The sequence below is a fragment of the Tasmannia lanceolata genome, unplaced genomic scaffold (assembly GCF_043159265.1).
Source record: "Tasmannia lanceolata isolate RefF3 unplaced genomic scaffold, GAP_Taslan_0.1 ptg000008l, whole genome shotgun sequence".
NCBI classification, from domain to species: domain Eukaryota; kingdom Viridiplantae; phylum Streptophyta; class Magnoliopsida; order Canellales; family Winteraceae; genus Tasmannia; species Tasmannia lanceolata.
Genome location: NW_027518685.1, coordinates 21,055,492 through 21,075,102, shown reverse-complemented (window position 1 = coordinate 21,075,102; position 19,611 = coordinate 21,055,492). Strand labels below are relative to the sequence as shown.

The window sequence follows — 19,611 nt, the reverse complement described above, 5'->3', positions numbered from 1 at the left end:
CTATATCCTGATTTCATGAGAGCTCTAGAGAATTTAGCCCAATTCTCATAGGAAGCGGCCACACTTCCACACTCATATAGGTGTATCTATCAGGAGTGCCCTGTAACTACGCACCCCACTGACAATCAGCATGACAGCTAGTCAGCTATAGATAACATTAAGAGTCCTACAACTCATCCTCTTACCGTTACAGGTTGCACCCACACCATAGGGATAGGCTTAGTGAACTTAATTCACATACAACTTGGTGCAATACAGATCACTCAAATAACTTGTTTTTCCCATTGAACCTACTTCTTGGGATCTCCAGTCAGATAGGTTGGGTTCCTGTTATAGGTGATCTAAACAGTGGGCTTCAGCCCCATCCCCCTCGATGTGCTTATGACTAAATTTTTATTTAGTCCTTTTGTAAGACAATCTGATATATTATCAATTGATCTTACAAAATCTATGGTTATCACTCCATTCTTCAACAACTGTCTTATGGAGTTATGCCTCCGACGAATGTGTCGTGATTTTCCATTATATACATTATTACCTGCTCTTCCAATAGCAGCTTGACAATCACAGTGGATTGTAATACCTGGTACTGGCTTATTCCAAAGTGGAATATCAGACAGAAGGTTTCTAAGCCATTCGGCTTCCTCACTTGCTTTCTCTAAAGCAATAAACTCAGACTCCATAGTGGATCTGGCTATACAAGTTTGCTTGGCAGACTTCCAAGAAACCGCTGCACTTCCTAGAGTGAAGACATATCCACTCCTAGATTTGGTCTCAAATCCAGATACCCAATTGGCATCGCTATACCCCTCTAGTACAACAGGATATTTAGAAAAATGCAAACCATAGTTTATGGTTCCTTTAAGATATTTCAATACTCTAATTAGTGCTTCCCAGTGATCACTATCAGGATTACTGGTATAGCTACTGAGTCTACCCACTGCATAGGCTATGTCTGGCCTAGTGCAGTTCATCAAATACATTAGACTCCCTATAACTCTAGAGTATTCAAGTGGATCTACTCCACTCCCTTTATTCTTACATAATCTTATACTAGAATCATATGGGGTAGCCACAGGTTTACAATCAAATTGATTAAACCTCCTTAATATTTTTTCTACATAATGAGACTGAGTTAAAATTATTTCTTCTGGGTTTCTATTTATTTTGATACCCAGGATTACATCTGCCTTTCCCAGATCTTTCATATCAAAATTATTTGATAAAAACTTCTTAGTGTCTTTAATTACACTTATGTCTGTTCCGATGATCAACATATCATCTACATACAGACAAACAATAACACCACTATCCCCACTAAATTTGCTATAAACACATTTATCTGATTCATTTATTATGAATCCATTTGATAGCATCACACTATCAAACTTCTCATGCCATTGCTTTGGTGCTTGTTTTAAACCATATAGAGATTTTATAAGTTTGCATACCTTTTGCTCTTGGCCTTGGATTACAAAGCCTTCAGGTTGATCCATATAAATCTCTTCATCTAATTCACCATTCAGAAAGGCTGTTTTGACATCCATTTGATGGATTTCAAGGTTATAGATTGCAGCTATGGCAATAAGGATTCTAATAGTGGTTATCCTGGTTACAGGTGAGTAAGTGTCAAAAAAGTCCATTCCTTCCTTTTGCTTAAACCCTTTAGCTACTAGTCTAGCTTTGAACTTATCTATAGTTCCATCAGTTTTTAATTTCTTTCTAAAGATCCACTTGCAACCAATAGGTTTACAACCAGGAGGCAGATCTGTCAAGATCCATGTCCCATTACTCAAAATAGAGTCTATTTCACTCTTGACAGCTTCTTTCCAGAATGAAGAATCTGGAAGTGACATTGCCTCTTTATATGTCTTTGGATCTCCTTCTAGAAGATAGGCAATGAACTCTGGACCAAAGTTTTTCTCTACTCTTGCCCTTTTACTTCTTCTAGGCTCTACAGATTCCTCAGACACTTGATGCTCTTTTTCTATAGATTCATTGGGTCTTTTTAGTGTGTTCTCACTTAGACTAGTTTTATAAGGGAATATGGTTTCAAAGAATTCAGCATCTCTGGATTCAATTATGGTGTTAGGATGCATATCAACATGATCTGATCTATAGATTAAGAACCTATATGCACTACTGTTTTGTGCATATCCAATGAATGCACAATCAACAGTCTTAGGACCTAACTTAGAACTTTTAGGATCTGGAATCCTAACTTTAGCTAAGCACCCCCACACTTTAAGGTATTTAAAATGCGGTTTTCTATTCTTCCATAACTCGTAAGGAGTTTTGTCAGAATCTTTAAATGGAATTTTGTTTAGAATATAACAAGCAGAGAGAAGAGCCTCTCCCCATAGGTTCTGAGGTAAACCTGAACTCCCTAACATAGAGTTTACCATGTTCATTAAAGTTCTGTTTTTACGTTCAGCAACTCCATTTTGTTGTGGAGAGTAAGGTGCAATTACGTGATGAATTATGCCATGAGATTCACAAAAAGCACTAAAATCATTAGAGGTGTACTCACCTCCTCTATCAGATCTTAGGATTTTGATCTTCTTTTCTAACTGATTCTCTACTTCAGATTTGAATGAAATGAATTTATCAAATGATTCATCTTTATATCTAATAAGATAAACAGTACAAAATCTAGAGAAATCATCTATAAATGTAATAAAATACCTTTTTCCTCCTCTAGTTAAAACATTGTTTAAGTCACATACATCACTATGAATTAAACTAAGAAGTTCTGATTTTCTTTCTTCTACTCTATGAAAAGGCTTCTTAGAGTACTTTGATTGCACACAAATTTCGCATTTATCTACTATTAGATTACTTTTAGGAATTAGACCTATGGTCATCATTTTCTTTAAAGATGCATAGTTAACATGACCTAGCCTACCATGCCATAAACAAGAAGAATCAATAATATAAGCAGAAGAAGAAGATGCTTTATTCATAATGTTCTCAGATACATTCAGTTTGAATAAACCCTCACTGGAATAACCCTTCCCCACAAATTCACCATTCTTAGTAATGACAAATTTATCAGCCTCGAAAACTAGTTTAAAACCTTTCTTGATCAGAAGTGACCCAGACACCAGATTCTTTCTTATATCTGGTACGTGAAGGACATCACAGAGCTTCAGAACTTTTCCAGATGTAAGCTTCAATAGGACTGTTCCTTTACCCGCCACAGCAGATGATGACGAGTTTCCCATGAAAAGCTGCTCTCCATCCCCTACAAGCTCGTAGGAAGAAAATACACTTCTGTCACTACAGATGTGTCTGGTGGCACCAGTGTCCACCCACCAGTCCTTCACGTTGCTAACCAGGTTCACTTCAGATACTACAGCCGACAGATATTGATCTTCAGCCATATTTGCCTGAGGCGCATTATTTCCTTGAGGGTTTTTCTTCTTGTCGTTTTTGCGACAGTTTTTAGCATAGTAACCTGCTTTCCCACACACAAAGCAGTTACCTTTCTTTTTCTTGAAGTCCTTATTATTTTTCTTGAAATTTCCTTTTCCAGATCCAGACCCAGGTTTAGAATAGATTTTCTTTCCAGATGAAGATTCAGTGAGATTTGCCTTAGAGTTAAACTCATAGGCCTTTGATTTCTGTTTTCTGAAACGGTTTTCCTCTTCAGTTCGAAGATATACAAATAGATCTTGAAGAGAAAAATCGTTTCTGTCATGCAGAAGGGTGTCTTGGAATTTCTCCCATGAAGGTGGTAATTTTTCAATGATTGCACCAATTTGGAGCTGTTCTTCTATTTTAATACCTCTAGAAAGAATATCAGAAACAATCAACTGGATCTCATTTACTTGATCCATAATAGATTTTCCATCTATCATCTGATATCGGAAATATTTTCCAATAAGATGTTTCTTAGAACCCGCGGCTTCAACCAGGTATTTCTGCTCTAGAGTTTCCCACAACTCTTTGGCAGACTCAATTCTGAAAAATACATCGAACAACTGATTACTGAGACAACTCAGTATATGGCCTTTACAGAGATAATTGTCTCTTTTCCTTTTCTCAGAGAGATGGGTTCTTGCAGGTTCTTCCTCATCAGGTGATGGTTCAGGAGCATTCAAGATATAATCTAGGTTCAGAAAGGTCAGAAAGAATCACATCTTTTCTTGCCATCTACCGAAATCCGATCCATCAAATTTTTCTGGTCTTTCGGTTTGGGAAGTCATGATGATTAATTTCCAATAATCGGAATCCCAAATTACAGATCACAGATCGTAAAGATTTGCCTTAAGATTGTTATAAAAATTGATGTGCAAATCTGTAATTTATGATGAGATAATACCTTATACGAAATTAATCTGGTAACTCCAAAAGCAGATTTCAACAGTAACAATTTTCTGCAATAATAAACTGTAAAGGAAGAACAAATCGTTAGATCACTTATCGAGTTGAGGCACGAAGAATCTTCGCTGTCCTTAAGGCAAATCTCGCCCCCACTATGACGAATCAACGGTGCAGATGGGCGTGATGGCGTATGCCTCCAGGATACAACAACTCTCGCTCCAGGGGTGTGCACTCACGCAGCCCGGATGCCTAACAACTTGCTTATATGTGCCAAAAGCCTTGATCAGAAAGATTGGGGAAAACCAGAAGGAAAACCAGAGAGAAGAGAGCAGAAGAAGAAATCGTTCTGTGTCTTTCTATCTCTGTAAAACCGTTTTTATAGAAAAATAAGAGACACGTTGGGATGAAACGTCGCACTCTTTTAGTGCGTGAGAGACGTTTCCCAAACGGTCACAAAACCAAGATTTAAGGAATCTCAAACGGTAAAAAGTATTAAATAATGATTAAAGAAAAAGAAAAGAAATAAAAGAAAATAAAAAGGCTTTGGGCCCACGCGCGCGGCCGGCCGAGCCGCGCCGGGCCGGGCGGCGCGCGTGTCTGGTAATACCAAAAGCCCACCGGACCCAAGTGGGTGATCCGTGCGCGTAGGATTCTCATGACCTCTTTCTCATTCACAAGACTAAGAGAGTGAAAGTATATATATGGCCACTCTCACCCTCTCACACTTCCCATCTAGGACTAAAGTTTTCTCATGGCTTTAGTCCTTTTGGAGGGAAGCTCTAACTTTGAGTGAGAAGCCCTAAAGCAAAAAGCAAACCAATGTAAAAGACTAAAAGCACCCCTTTGTAAGATTGAATTACAAAAAGACTTTTGAAAAATTCTGAAAAATTCTGAAAATTTCTGAAAATTTGATAAGCATGTTTACATCTTTTGTGATGGAAAGATTTACTGGTTTTGTTTTACTGTTATGGAATCGGTTTTGGCCTTTGGGTCGTTATTTGATCATGTCTATTAATAGACCAGCAACGTATTTGGGTTTTCCTTTCTGCCAGTAGAGCTGTGGCATTGGAAAGTTGCGGTTGTGGCAGTAGCACATGATCACATGGATCCATCGAATGCGCAATTTTGGGAAATTCCCCTGGTACCTTGCTTTATATCATATTTTTCTCGCATGCTTGATCCGCCTGTTATACAGATTTGGTAACTACTGAGCATTAGTTCACTCCAATATTATGTCTTGCAGATCCCGAGGAGTAGGTATGACGTATGACGCGGAAATTGGGGGAAGCGTGACGTAGCTTAGTGGGACATCTTCAGATTCATTTCATTTAGAAACATTGGCTTAAACTATTTAGTGATTGATTAATTTTTAGTTGGGATTTTTTTTACTTGGAATTTAATCTATGATGGATCATTGTAAGACTTATTTTGTATTTAATCTGATAGAAATTCCAGTTGCTCTGCATACTTGTTTTGTGGAACATGTGATGATTTGATATGCTTGCCTTGCACGTCCATGCGGGTGAGACATGGCCTCGCGGTGCTGTTGCAGACCCCAGTTCGAGATTGTCCTGCATACTTGTTTTGTGGAACGTGTGATGATTTGATCTACTTGCCTTGCGCGTCTGGAAGGGTGACCCATGGGCGTGCGGTGCTGTCATGGACCCCAGTTCGAGGCATGACAATCTTATTGTCCTTGTGGGATATCCACAAATCATCTATGATTACAAAGACTCTGCTCAGTCACTGGCACTAAGCTCTGATTGATGACGATAACCCATTTTCAGTGGTTACAAAAACTTACTAAACACTAGATTTTTGTCTTTTGTATCAAAAGACTAGTCGCTTCTTAATCATCTGATATCTAATCCTCAAGGGACGAAAAGACTCGATTATCCTACTTTGGGAAATACCTTTCCTTAGCACACCCGCACCAAAATCCATTGGATAATCCACGGCCAAACAAAATGATCATATATTTTGATCCAACCTCGAATCACCCTTAAACTTTATAAGGTAATCCATCGATTAGTGGCAAATATGGTTGTACTGGTAATCTCCGGCACTGTAGCACACATCAAGCTCGTTCCTTCCCGAGAATGGCCGATGCTATTCATATCTCCTCACCCATCAACCTTAGCCAAAGTTTGAAACAAGTAAAACAACCAAGTTGCCAAAGGTCATTATTGGACCTAAATAACTTGCTAATAAAGAGAGTTCGCAGCCTATCCAAGGCCACCTAAGTGGACACATTCTAACAACATATCATAGTGCTTTATATCATTTGCTTCTATATTTTGGTGTGTTCTATTAATTTTTAAGAGGAAGTAGTTGGGGTGTCATTTGTTTTGGTAGTGAAGTTCCTTTACTTTTCCACTGAAACCGAGTAATCTGTGAGTCATCTCGTTTTAAGTCAACTTGGAGAAGTTTCATCTAATCAGTTTTGGCTCGATGGATTTTCAGTACTTTTGCAAACAGGCCTTGAAAAAAGCTTATAATACCTTTCTCCAAAATGTTAATGTGTGGGCATGTGACCCTTTGGACTAGTTGTTCCAAGTACAAAAATGATATGAGGATGCCCACGGCTCACCGAATGAGCTTGTATTCTTATCTCTACTAGTATCAGAATCTTTTCTAATTGCTTAATCTAGCACCGCATGATCCAACGGCTATATCTCACGAGATCTGATATATTCTTAACCCAGAAATCCTACATCCTAATTCCTACTCGTGCCCTGTTTGCACTGCCCTAGAAAGCTGTTAAAATCTGACCATCATTCTTGGTTTGTTTCTTATCTAAATTAAATGAAATTTTTCCAACAAGAAGACTCATTGGAATTTTTGTAGAGTCAGCTGTGGTGCGGCCTTGCTTAACGTTTCTGATACGTGTTGCTTTGTGGGGCCCAGAGTAGTAATTTCTATAGCAACACTTTACCTTGGTTGACCGTATTTGTACCCTTGATATTTGATCCAACAGTAGACCACTTTTTAAGAGTCTGCTGTTGGATCAAATATCAAGGGTGGTACTTTTGTCATACCACCTACACTTGACTTCACTGTCATAGTTTCAAATTTCGATTTCTGAATGCGTTTTGGTCCTCAGCGAAACCGAGATTTCTGCAAATTTCGCTGAAATCTGACAAAATTAAATTAGCGGCGATTCGTTTCGCGTATGGAATTTCGACCGAAATTTCCGTAATTTCAATTTCGGTAATTTCGGCTGAAATTTCAGGATAATATTAATTAATTATCAACAATCGAGATTTCTGGGTGAAATCCCTTAAATTTCGGAATAAATGAAATTTCAACCAAAATTTTGAAATTTCGGCCGAAATAAACGATTGTTTCGGGTATTACTGATTTCGGTTTCGGTCTCAACCGAAACAAAATTTTCAGATTTTGGTCGAAATTTAAAACCATGTTGACGGTGGGCACCGTTAATATCTCTTGCTTCAACACATTAGACGTAAGTTTAGGTACTGTTTTAGGGACTTGCTAGCGTCCATCAAAAAAGGCATCTCATGGATGGTCTATTGCATGTGAGAGCAGCCACCTCATGAATGAAGACAAAATCTACTGAAAAGTGAGCCTGTGTGGCTGCTCTCACATGCAACATACCATCCCCGAAATGCCTTTTGCAATGGAAGCTAGCAAATCCCACTATTTAAAGTACAGTAAAGTACTTCTCTTTTCAATAATCTCAGTCCGTTTCTCTACCAATGGTGAAATATATATATATTTTAAAGCTATACGCATTATTGCCACCAGTCCCTATTCACCTTGACCTGAAACCATTACAACTGGACAAAATAATTGGTCTTTTCTTCATCCTTCAATACTTTTGGCCTTTAGGTTCGGTTCCTTTTAGATTTTGACAACTGATTAAGAGTCCAAGACCGGTTATTGAACTGAAAATTATGTTTATTTTTCAGTCCAAGAATCGGTTTTGGACTAACAATCGGTTGTCAAAATCTAAAGCCATGTTCGTTTTAGATTATGACAACTGATCATGGTGCCAAACCCAATGTTGGACTCAAAATCACATTTAATCGAGTTCAATAATCAGACTGGGCCCACAATCAGAGGTCACAATCTAAAATGAATGGGGCATAATACCCTGTTCATTTGGGATTAAGACAACTGATTGTCACCCCCCAATCCGATTATTGGACTCAAAATTAAATGTAATTTTGAGTTAATCGGATCGGGGATCGGGGATCGGGGAGTGACAATCGGTTGCAACAATCTCAAACGAACAGAGCCTAAGGAATTTTGAGTCCAATAATCAATTTTGGACTCACTATCGGTTCTCACAATGAAAATTAAACAGGGACTAAAACGGTTTTGACAAATGATTGTTAGTCCAAACCGATTATTGGAGTCAAAATCCTTTCTTGGAATTGCATAAATTTTGAAAAGCATTTTGGAGTCAAAACAAGAAGATGAGGAAGAGATATAAATATATCTCTTCTTCCTCGAGGCCCTGATCCGAGTTTCATCCGCCTCACAGCCATCTTCTTCCTCTTGTTCTAAGTTCTAAGTTCTAAGTTCTAAGTGTAGCCCACAACCTGTTTGACGAAATTCCAGTGAGAGAAAAGTGTTCTTACCCTCGTTGCACGTTTTATCTACCAACCTTGAAGTCGCTTTATTATCTACCACTCCCTACTAGTTGCTTTTTTATTTCTCCTATTGCCTTTTTTTTCTTTTTTTTTCCAATTTTGGAAGATGACATATATGGGATTTGCTAGGATCGATCCCGTCTGTCGCATGTCAGACCAGTCGCGAAATGCCTTTTGCAATGGCGCCGTTATTGGCCACACGTCACCATCCCCTTTGACTTTTCTCCTAAGGGGGCCTAATTGTGAAAGGGGCCTAACTGATGCAGTGATGCACACGGCTCTGTCCATAGTCCATAGAGAAAGCCCAAGTCATAGAGAGGAAACTCCTTTTTGGCGGTGGTGAAATGAAAAGAAGGTATGAAAATATTCCACCTTCTCCTATCATTCACAAAGTCTAGAGTCTGTGGTCCAAGTCATGGGCCGACGTATCAACTGAGAAAAAACATGTTGACTAAAACACAAAAGTATATAGATGGCTTTGCTTTTTCTTCTTTTGTTAAATAAAGGAGAAAGAGCTGTGTTTATTTTGTCTTTGAGATTGTTCAATTGGGATGGCTTTAACAATCCCCTCCATAATTGTTTTTCTCTTCCTTCTCTTTCACCTTGCTCATCTCTCAGCCCAACAAGTTAATAACAGCAGTGAAAAATGCCCTCAGTTTGTCTGTGGATACCTTACTGGTATCAGATTTCCCTTCTTCAACATCAACACTTCGAACTGCGGCTTCTATGGCATCAACTGTGAGGACAACATACCAAAGATCAAATTCGAGGAAAAAACGTTCATCGTCAAAAACATCTCATATGAAGAAAAACGAGTCCTGATTCAAGACAGCGAACTGTGGAATCTCACCAAATCAAAAATCTGTGATTTCCCTACCAATTTTTCACTGCCTGAATTTCCACGTCTCCAAATTCGTAGGAGCCGCAACCTGACCGTTTATTATTGCAAGCACAATCAATATACAGTTCCTGGTAATATCTCGAAAGAGGTTCGTAGTTTCACAGATTGTGAAGGCAAAGATCTCTATTATAGACAAAATGACACTGTGACAAGACAAAATCTTCTTCCGAAAAATTGTTCGATGGTTGTGTTACCAGTGTTTCAATTGTGGGAATTTTGGAATGACAATGATTTTTTGTCTATATTTGCTGCGGGTTTCGCTCTTCAATGGGATATTGATCCGAAATGCGAAGATTGTTACAAGAAGGGAGGTAATTGCACGGTCGATGAGGGGGCGAAGAGTTTCAGATGCCAAGGTATGAAATAGTAAATTGGTATTTCCAGTCTTTGATTTGGAAAATAATTGTTGTTGGACCATAACATTGTGCTTTAATGTAGTTGCATTTGGGAGCAATTTGTATTTAAACCTCCAATCTAAAGTCCATTATTTCTCTACACTAAATTCTTATACATGGAGCAGCTAGATGGGGATTGAACTGGCTGCTTCAGTAACTTCGATTATAAGACTTTGATTTCCAAGAATTTTCTTGAAAGGTTCGGAAAGGAACAATATTTCTAAAATTTCTTACATTTTAACACACACAAAAAAGATGACTTGAACTGACCCTATTCCATGACTACTATGTGGGAGCTTCAATTTATGATAATATCCCACTAAATTAACCATAATAATATCATTTCCCTCTAAATTGTAGAAAGAAAAAATATTCCAATGAAAAAAAGTTTTTTCTTGCAATCCAAAAAGGATCTTAGTGAAGATAAAAAGTTTAGAAACTCAGCTTCTGTGATTAGGGAATGACGACAGTATACTAAATTTCTTCATTTGATGATGTTGCAGTTGCAGTTGCAGGTCAACAACACAAGCGCATTATAAAGAAGATTATTATAGGTATTCTACTTCTCAGATTCTTGTTTAAATTTTGACCATATTTATCTAAGGGTATAAACCCGTTGGTATAACAGATTTTTGGGATATTCTCAGGGTTTTCCCCTTAGAAAATCTAAGTATTACCATTAATAAGCCATGATCTAGTAATTAGTATAATCCGTCCCACATGAGACCAGCCAAGCAATGTATCGCCTTGATTGTGAGGCCTAAGTTCAAACCACATCTATCAATTACTTGTCTTCATGGAATTACTTGTTGGATGACATGGAGGGATTCTTTCTTAGGAGTTAGGGCTCGACCTCAATGTAATTCCAGTATGGCATGGTGGGTCCCACGTGATACTGATCTAAATATCCCATTTTATACTCTTTGCCGCAGCTTTGGATATCCCATCAATCAAACCACATCTATCTAACTATTTCTTTTATAAAAAAAATGCATAGAGAAACACTATTTCTTTTATAAAAAAATTAATTGTTTACTTAGCTTAGTGGGACATAATAGGACACTCCGATGGACGGTCCGAATTAAAATGGATCGTGATAATGACGTGGAAAGTAGGATCCGAAGAACAATCCGTAGGGAAGTGATTGTATCCATTAAAGGCTTAAAGCAAGTGCCAATGATTAGATAGGTGCATAATAGGATTAATAGGTATTTTATGTGCTTACCGAGCCATCATCATAGTTAGTTTAATAAAGCGAAAAGTTAATTCGTCTCTCCAGACTCCAGTGGAGGGGCACTTTCATGGACCCTTTTTAAATAATGGTACTTTTCCCATAAGTGAGTGCCATTATCAAAATATGAGTGCAGATAACATATCTCTGTCCTAAATGATTATTAAATCCTTATTCTTCTCTTTCAGGTGTAAGCATTGGAGTCGGGAGCATCCTTTTAACGTGCATTCTCTTCTACTTCCTTCTTAGTCGGTACCGCTCAGTGCCCTTTTTTCCGACTCACTTATCTCCGATTACCTCTTCCAAACTAGCCCTTGATAAATCCGGCAGCGCCCTCCCAACCCATGTCTTTTCTTACAGGGAGCTCAAAAATGCCACCAACAACTTCCACCCCTCTAAAGAACTTGGAGATGGTGGTTTTGGCACCGTTTACCGTGGTATGACCCGCTTTTCATTACAGTATGATCATTTGATTTATACACAGAAAGTTACATTTAACACTAGCTAATTTGCCTGCCTAAGCATCTATTCTTCATAGTCTAATTGTATTTTATTTAGTTTAACTGATTGATATACATACCTTGGTCTTTGTCACAAGCATAGTTTATAATTTAGTAGTCTTTTAAGAAATGGTAAAACTATCATTTGCTAGCAATCTAAAACCTCTCCAAGATCTATACATCTTTCTCCATCTTTCCATCTACTAGCGATTTGAGCCGACTCGAATTAGTTTCGCGATCTTAATTTGATGCTATGATGTATACAATTTATGCTTCCACTTAATTTTAAATTCCTATCACGCAGGCAAGCTCCGAGATGGGCGTTCCGTCGCAGTCAAGCGCCTATACGAGAACAACTGCAAGCGTGTAGAACAATTCATGAATGAAGTGAAAATCCTCTCCCATTTGCGTCACCAAAACCTCGTCTCCTTATATGGTTGCACCTCCCGCCATAGCCGTGAACTCCTCCTTGTCTACGAATTCATCCCCAATGGAACCGTGGCAGATCATCTCTACAATGACTGCACGAGATTCGGTGGCCTTTCATGGCCAATTCGATTGAACATTGCTATAGAAACCGCAGATGCCCTCGCATACTTACACGCCATAGAACCCCAAATCATACATCGCGATGTCAAAACCAACAACATTCTCCTTGATCAAAATTTTCGAGTTAAAGTTGCAGATTTCGGTCTATCACGCCTATTCCCTATGGATGTCACACATGTGTCAACTGCTCCACAAGGGACACCAGGCTATGTAGATCCAGACTATTACAAGTGCTACCAACTTACTGATAAGAGTGATGTTTATAGCTTTGGAGTGGTCTTAATTGAGCTTATATCGTCGAAGCCGGCGGTGGACATGGCTAGGAATCGGAGCGAGATTAATTTGTCTAGCATGGCAATTAACAAGATCCAAAATCATGTGTTGAACGAGTTGGTGGACCCAGGTCTTGGATTCGAATCAAACGAAAGTGTTAGGAGGGTGGTCACTTCGGTGGCAGAGTTGGCTTTTCGGTGTCTTCAAGAGGAAAAGGAGGTGAGACCTTCCATGGGGGAGGTTTTTCGGATGTTGAGAAAGATTTGGAGTGAGGAGTATGGGGTCGAGATATCAACCGAAGGGGTTGTTCCGATAGATGATGTTGATCGGTTAACTAATAGCTCCACCTCTTTCCCGGATTCTAATCAGATAGATGTTTCAATGAGATGATCTAACATTATCTCGTACCACAAAAAAGCAATGGAATTTGAATGGCTGATGTTAGCCATGTTACTTATTGTATTTAATTTTAGCCTTTCATTTTTGTTGAAGGGCTGATTTCAGTGCAGCAGAGCTCTGCGGAACAGAGGCTAGGCCACTTCTGTTTTAATTTTGGCTCCTCTACAGTATTTCTGTAATTACTGGTCATTTTTTCGTCTTTGGATAGTAAAACGACTAAAGGGGTGTGTCTCCTAAACAACGGGGGCACATTTATCATCTCCATTTTATTTAACTTTTTTCTCATAAATATTGCGTTATGTGATATCTGATTTTGATAAGGATACGATATTTATTGCTGGAAAATCTTAGTCAAGGTATATAAAATCCCCAAGCTGATTAGGAGTTGCATTTATCCTAATTTTCTATGTTAGAGGCCAATTTTGGGATAACTTTTATCCATAATGGATGCTTGACAAATGAAGAATAAAGTGTTATTCTAGAATTAATTCTGTCTACGTTACTACACTAATGAAACAGGCCCACAAGGTCCCCTTAGTTTATAATTCCACATTTTTTTATTTTTTAGTTATTTTAAAGGGAGAAAGAAGAAGTAATTACACTTTTAGTCTGAATTTACATATGATTGGTAGTTTCAACTCTATTATTCGTTGCCCCTCCGGTGCCCCCTATTTTTCTTTTTCATCTTCGCCTTATGTATTGCGCTGCCAACCGCCCCTGCAACCAAGGTTTAAAATTTCGGTTTCGGTAACCGTTTCGGACCCAAAAAAAACCGAAATTTGGTAATTTGGTTCCAAATTCCGGACTTAAATTTCGAAATTTCGGACCGAAATTTGGTAAATGGCGAAAAATTGAATTTCGGAAATTTTCGGTTTCGGTCCCCACCGGTATCCGAAATTTCGGATATCGGTTGAAATTTTAAACCATGCCTGCAACTCAAAAGAGGAAGAGGAAGAAAAAGAAGAGGGAGAAGAAAAGCGGAAGAAGAAGGAAAAAGAAAAATCGGTGTTAGAATAAATAGAAAAGAAGATGAGGAAGAAGAGACAAATAGAAGAGTCAATACCAAAAAAATTAATAAATAAATAAACATATCTGCAGAAGTTCATGTTGACTAGCAAAAGATTGGATTAACTTGCCAAAAAATTGGGTCAACTCAATAAAATAAATTGGTTGACTAGCAAAACATCGGGTCGATCCATCGAAAAATCGAGTCAACTTTTCAAAGAATCAGGCCAGTCCATCAAAAGATTGGATCAACTTATAGAAATGTGGAGCCCGCCAAAAAAATTAAACACATTTGCAAAAAATTAAACACGGATTAAAGGAGAGTTTAAAATTTCTACTCTCAATCATGATTTTTTCTTGTTCAAGTTCAACAATAGTGAGGATTGCTCTAAAATCCTTGAGATGGGAACTCACAGTTTCGGAGGGAGGCCCCTAATCCTCCAGTGTTGGTACCCTGGTATGCCCCTTGTCAAACCAAACCTGGCTAGTATTCCCATTTGGGTGAGGCTCCCAGATCTCCACCTTCAATTTTGGACCCAAAGAGGAATCAATAAAATTGCTAGTGGTATTGGGAAACCCCCTATACATGGATACTTCTACAGCCGAAGGCTCTCGTCTTCTCTATGCCCACTTCTGTGTTGAAATAGATGTCGATGCTCTTCCTTTGCCAGATTCTATTGACCTCCAGACTCCCTCAGAAACCATTGCTCAGCATATTGAGTATGATTGGCGCCCTTCAGCTTGTTTGTGTTGCAGAGATTTCAGCCATACAAATGCAAACTGTCCGAAAAGTAACACTCAGCAAACAAAAAAGAACCAAAATAGGAATGGAAAAAAAAGCCCATTGAGCCCATGAAGAATTCTGATGAAAAAGACTTGAATGAAGAGCCAATCTTGGCCCCTTGTCTGGAGATTGTCCTTGTGGGAGAATCTTCTTCATCAATAAAAGGAGCAGTCAAAGCAGAAGGGATTACAGAGAATAGCATTCAGACCCACAATAGTTTCAACTTGCTAGAAGAGCATGAAGAAGAAGAGGGCCAACCCAAAAGCTTTAACGAATACCCTAGTTCAAACGAAGAGAGTGAAGATGAAGAGACGGAAGAAAAAGAGTGTGAAGACGACTCTAGATCAGAGGAACCTGAATAGACTCCCTCACTTCAAACAAGCATAAAAAGCCCTGGAGTCTCTCCGAAAAAGAATGTATCATGGGCGGAAGAACTCAATGAAGTCCATCTAATTCAAGTCGAACATGAGGATAACGGTGAAGAAGAGACACTGAAACTTGGACAATCAAACTGGCAGAAAGTTCCCAGGAGAACCTGGCCAAAGCGTTCACAAAGTGCCCATCTCAACCCCTCAAAATTAGATGATTATGTAATTCAGAAGTATTGATCATTTTGTTCTCTTTAGCTTAGTGCTTGTCGCTCTTATTTGTATAGCCTTGGTTCTCCTTCTCGCTTGTTCCGAGTTAGGGCTGGTTTGTGCTATTCTATCTTTTTCTTTATCTAATAAATCGGTAGGGGTCCCCGTTAAACCCCAGCTTACCCATCAAAAAAAAAAGAAGTTATGGTTGACTCGTAAAAGATCAGATTGCCCAAAATTAGTGCATTTACTTTTTCGTGAATGGCTGAGATTAAGAAACCTATTTGTTATCTACACTAGTCTAAGCCATTAACGGAAAACGGAGTTGGCTAAACTTAGTCACAACAGATATGAAACAGCCTCAATGTCTAGGAAAAGCATTATGAACAGCCTCGTGTCTGATAAGCATTCTACCGAAATTCCTATCTTGCTAATTTCCTTCTATCCTTCACTTTCATCGTTGTTTGTCCTATTAGCTACGTGTTGTCCTCTTACTTGATTAACCTAGTCTTTGTTTAGATATTATCTTTTTAGTATACGCTTCCTTGTAAAGATCCATTATGATGTGACGCAGCATGTGTCTTCTACTAAACCCTATTAAATAGTTACTTCATATGCACAGATGCATTTAGAATATTCAAGACTCAATTCTAAGTATTACACGGGCGGTCTTGAATGACTTTGACACGACATGTCTTCTTCTCATATGCCTTGTAACAAAATAAGGTGTTCCCACTGTTAAATATGTTAGCCCATGGGTTCAACAACTTGCGTAGCCAAAAGCTCGAAAAATAAGTGGGGGTTGATTGACCTCTGATCATAATAACTTTTGAATCCACAAAGGGTGCTCGTCGAATCCATGAAAAATCGTTCTTTGAATCCACAAAGAACTAGATACTCTACCTAAGAAAGAAGTTTTCTCAAAACTAGCTCCCACCACTAATAAACACCACCTACACCTATTACCCATGTCCCACTAAAACTCAACAACATAATTCCTAAAGTCCCTTCATCAAAAGCTAAGGAGACTCAACAACTAATCTTTCTTAAAGGATAATTTGACGTAGAATCCTACCAAACTCAAATACCAAGGAGAGACTTATAATTAGATGGAAAAATCATTGATGTGTGCTATGTTAACAACGACTATGGAAACTCATGTTTTAATGATTAACAAACTCAAATTGATTATAATATTAGGCTAATATGGACTAATGAACTGTTCGTGTAAGTGAATTCTTCCTACTCCAGAGCCAAACCCAAAACAAAGATGGAACTGTTAGGAAATAATCCTAACGGTGGATGTGGCTTTTGCAAGATCGATGGTCAAGATCATTTGGTTAGTTAATTGGTTTTGTGAAAAGTCATTAATGAAAAGACTTTATGTGAAAAGGTATGAACGTAAAGAGACGTTTGGGGAGAGGGATGGGCGTGATGAGGAGTCGCATCTCTTCCCACAAACGCTTATAAAAGGGAACTCTTGGGTCCTATTTGCACACAACAAATTCGTTTTTAATCTTTGAGAATCCACGCTTGAAGAGAAAGAAACCGGTTCCCATCACCGACGGTTGTGTAGCGAAGAGAAACTCAGAGAGAAAGAAAAACCCAATTCATGGCTTCCGGTATGTTTTATTTTTCATTTCAATTCAATCCCTATTGTTCTGTAATTTTCTCAATGTTGAATCGCCAAGATCTGTTGCCTCTTACATGTGGTATCAGAGCCACGGTTTTAGCGAGAAAACAACGAGAAAATTTTATTTTTTTGGGAATTTTTTGACATCACCGGAAAACGGCATGCCACCGGAAAACGGTTGCTCCGATCGGTGATTTTCCGGCATGGATGTGAAGTTCGTCGAGAGACGAGTCCAATGCAACAAACGGTGCCTGAATCCGATGTCAAACGAACCCAGAAATTGAAATTGAAATTTGTTGTTTTTTTTTTTTTGGGATTTTCTGGAAATTATAACTGCTGTTGGAGAAGATGATGAATAGTGATGGGCCGATGGGCCGCGCAGGCCCGTTAAGGATCTATCAAGGATCCGCGAATTTCTGAAAGGCCCAGTTAACAGATAAGGCCCATAAAACCTGTCTGGGCCCAGCAGACCCAACCCAAACCGGCCCAGGAACAATTTTTTGGCCATTTCTGCCATTTTTTGGGTTTTTGGGTCTGGCTAATATTGGTTCTAGGAGTTTGGAACCCTCCTGAACCCATTTTTGGAGTCAGTTTTTTCATTTGAGCACTGTATTATATGGTTACAGTGTAAATTCAACAAAATTTGGTTTTATTTGTTTGATTTTAGTCAAAAAAAATTTTGAGTTTTGGGCCGGGTAAATCCGGATTTAGGGGATTTCCACCCCTCTGAACCCAAATTTGATGTCTGTTTTTCATGGAACTTGAAAACGGGTTTTATGTACACATGTTTGTACACTTTGTTCATTATTTTAGTTGTGAATGAACAAAGAATTGTGATTCCCACTGGGAAACGGAATCGCTTAGGATTAGTGGTTTAAATAAAGAACAGTGTCGCATATAGTGACACATTATGAACTACAAAACCACTTTAAGTTGCGTCTATTTGTCCAAGAGCAATACTCAGCCCAACGGATGACTGTTGTTTTGCACAAATAGGCGGTGTGAGAGGGCTAGGTCTGGATAACTTGATTTGGGGTTACGCTTCTGCCCAACGGTGATGTGTACCTTAAGTATAGAGTTATTTGGCCCTAGTTAGTCTCATGGATGAGAACCAAATGTGTATCGTGGCATGGCCCAACGGACATCCCACGGTGACACACCGGGTGTTCCATCAAGAACACACTTATGTATTTTGTGTTTCTGTTTACTTTAGTCATTTATTTTAAAGTTGGATTACATTAAATCATGGATTTTACTGAATAAACTCCTTTGGTGGATTTAAATGGTGTCTTAGATAGTGAGCAAAATTGTAACTGTCTGTCTTTTTCGTCTACAGCATTGAACCCTAGTTCTATCTCTAGTTATTTGTCCGGGATCGAGGTTTTGAGTGGGACTAATTTCGGAAAATGGAAGGATCATATTCACATAGTCTTAGGGTGTTTGGACCTAGATTATGCACTTAGGAATGACAAACCTGAAGTGCCTTCTATTGAAAGTACTGTTGCGGATTTGGCTAACTATGAAAAATGGGAACGGTCAAATCGCATGAGCCTTATGATTATGAAAAGCACGATCTCTACCTCTATCCGAGGAGGCATTCCCGACTCAGAGGAAAATGAGGAATTTACTGCTAGTGAGTACCTACAGGCAGTAGAGGATCAGTTTAAGGGATCGTCTAAGGCTCTTGCCAGTACACTGATGATGAAGATGATCACTATGAAGTACAATGGTAGTAGTGGTGTGAGAGAGCACATTATGCGAATGAATGACATGGCCTCCCAGCTAAAGAAAATGAACATGGAGATCTCTGAGGGTTTCCTTGTTCATTTCATGATGACATCTCTTCCTGCGCAGTTTACTCCATTTAAAATTAATTACAATACGCAGAAAGAGAAGTGGGAAATGAGTGAACTCATAGCCATGTGTGTTCAAGAAGAAGAGAGGTTGAAGACCGAACAACCTGAAAGTGCTCATTACACCACAGAGGGAACATCGAAGGGTCACTTCAAGAAGAAAACCAAAGGAAAGGGCTTTGGGAAAGGCAAGAAGAAGGTAGCAGGTGGTTCAGCTCAGCAGGGCTTGACCGGTGAGGTGAAAAGTCACATTAGGTGCCATTTCTGTAAGAAACTTGGTCACATAAAGAAAGAGTGCTCCAAGTATGAAGAGTGGCTGCATAAGAAAGGTAATAATTCAGTTTTTGTTTGTCATGAATCTTTCCTTGTAGATGCACCTAGAAATACCTGGTGGATAGATACAGGTTCTACTATTCACATCTCGAATTCCTTGCAGGGATTTCAAGAGAGACGGAGACTCAGGAAAGGGGAGCGAACCATTAAGATGTGAAATGGAGTAGAAGCAGACGTCAAGGCTATTGGCACTTTTCGTCTTGTATTAGATAGTGGCTTCATTATGTATTTG

General features: G+C 38.8%; 1 protein-coding gene across 1 annotated transcript; it reads left to right on the top strand.

Moving 5' to 3' along the window:
• Positions 1-9,469: 9,469 nt before the first annotated feature.
• LOC143884763 (LEAF RUST 10 DISEASE-RESISTANCE LOCUS RECEPTOR-LIKE PROTEIN KINASE-like 1.1) lies at positions 9,470-13,467 on the top strand. Its single transcript, XM_077388530.1, has 4 exons — positions 9,470-10,202; positions 10,745-10,795; positions 11,661-11,909; positions 12,277-13,467. The coding sequence occupies exons 1-4, from the start codon at positions 9,497-9,499 to the stop codon at positions 13,182-13,184; spliced, it is 1,914 nt and encodes a 637-aa protein (XP_077244645.1). The 5' UTR covers positions 9,470-9,496; the 3' UTR covers positions 13,185-13,467.
• Positions 13,468-19,611: the final 6,144 nt, after the last annotated feature.

Bases quoted from the DNA above. Each gene is read 5' to 3' on its own strand.
- LOC143884763 (XM_077388530.1), top strand. From the start codon at position 9,497: ATGGCTTTAACAATCCCCTCCATAATTGTTTTTCTCTTCCTTCTCTTT. The intron at 10,203-10,744 runs GTATGAAATAGT...ATGATGTTGCAG, and splicing joins GAAGAGTTTCAGATGCCAAG to TTGCAGTTGCAGGTCAACAA. The intron at 10,796-11,660 runs GTATTCTACTTC...CTTCTCTTTCAG, and splicing joins TATAAAGAAGATTATTATAG to GTGTAAGCATTGGAGTCGGG.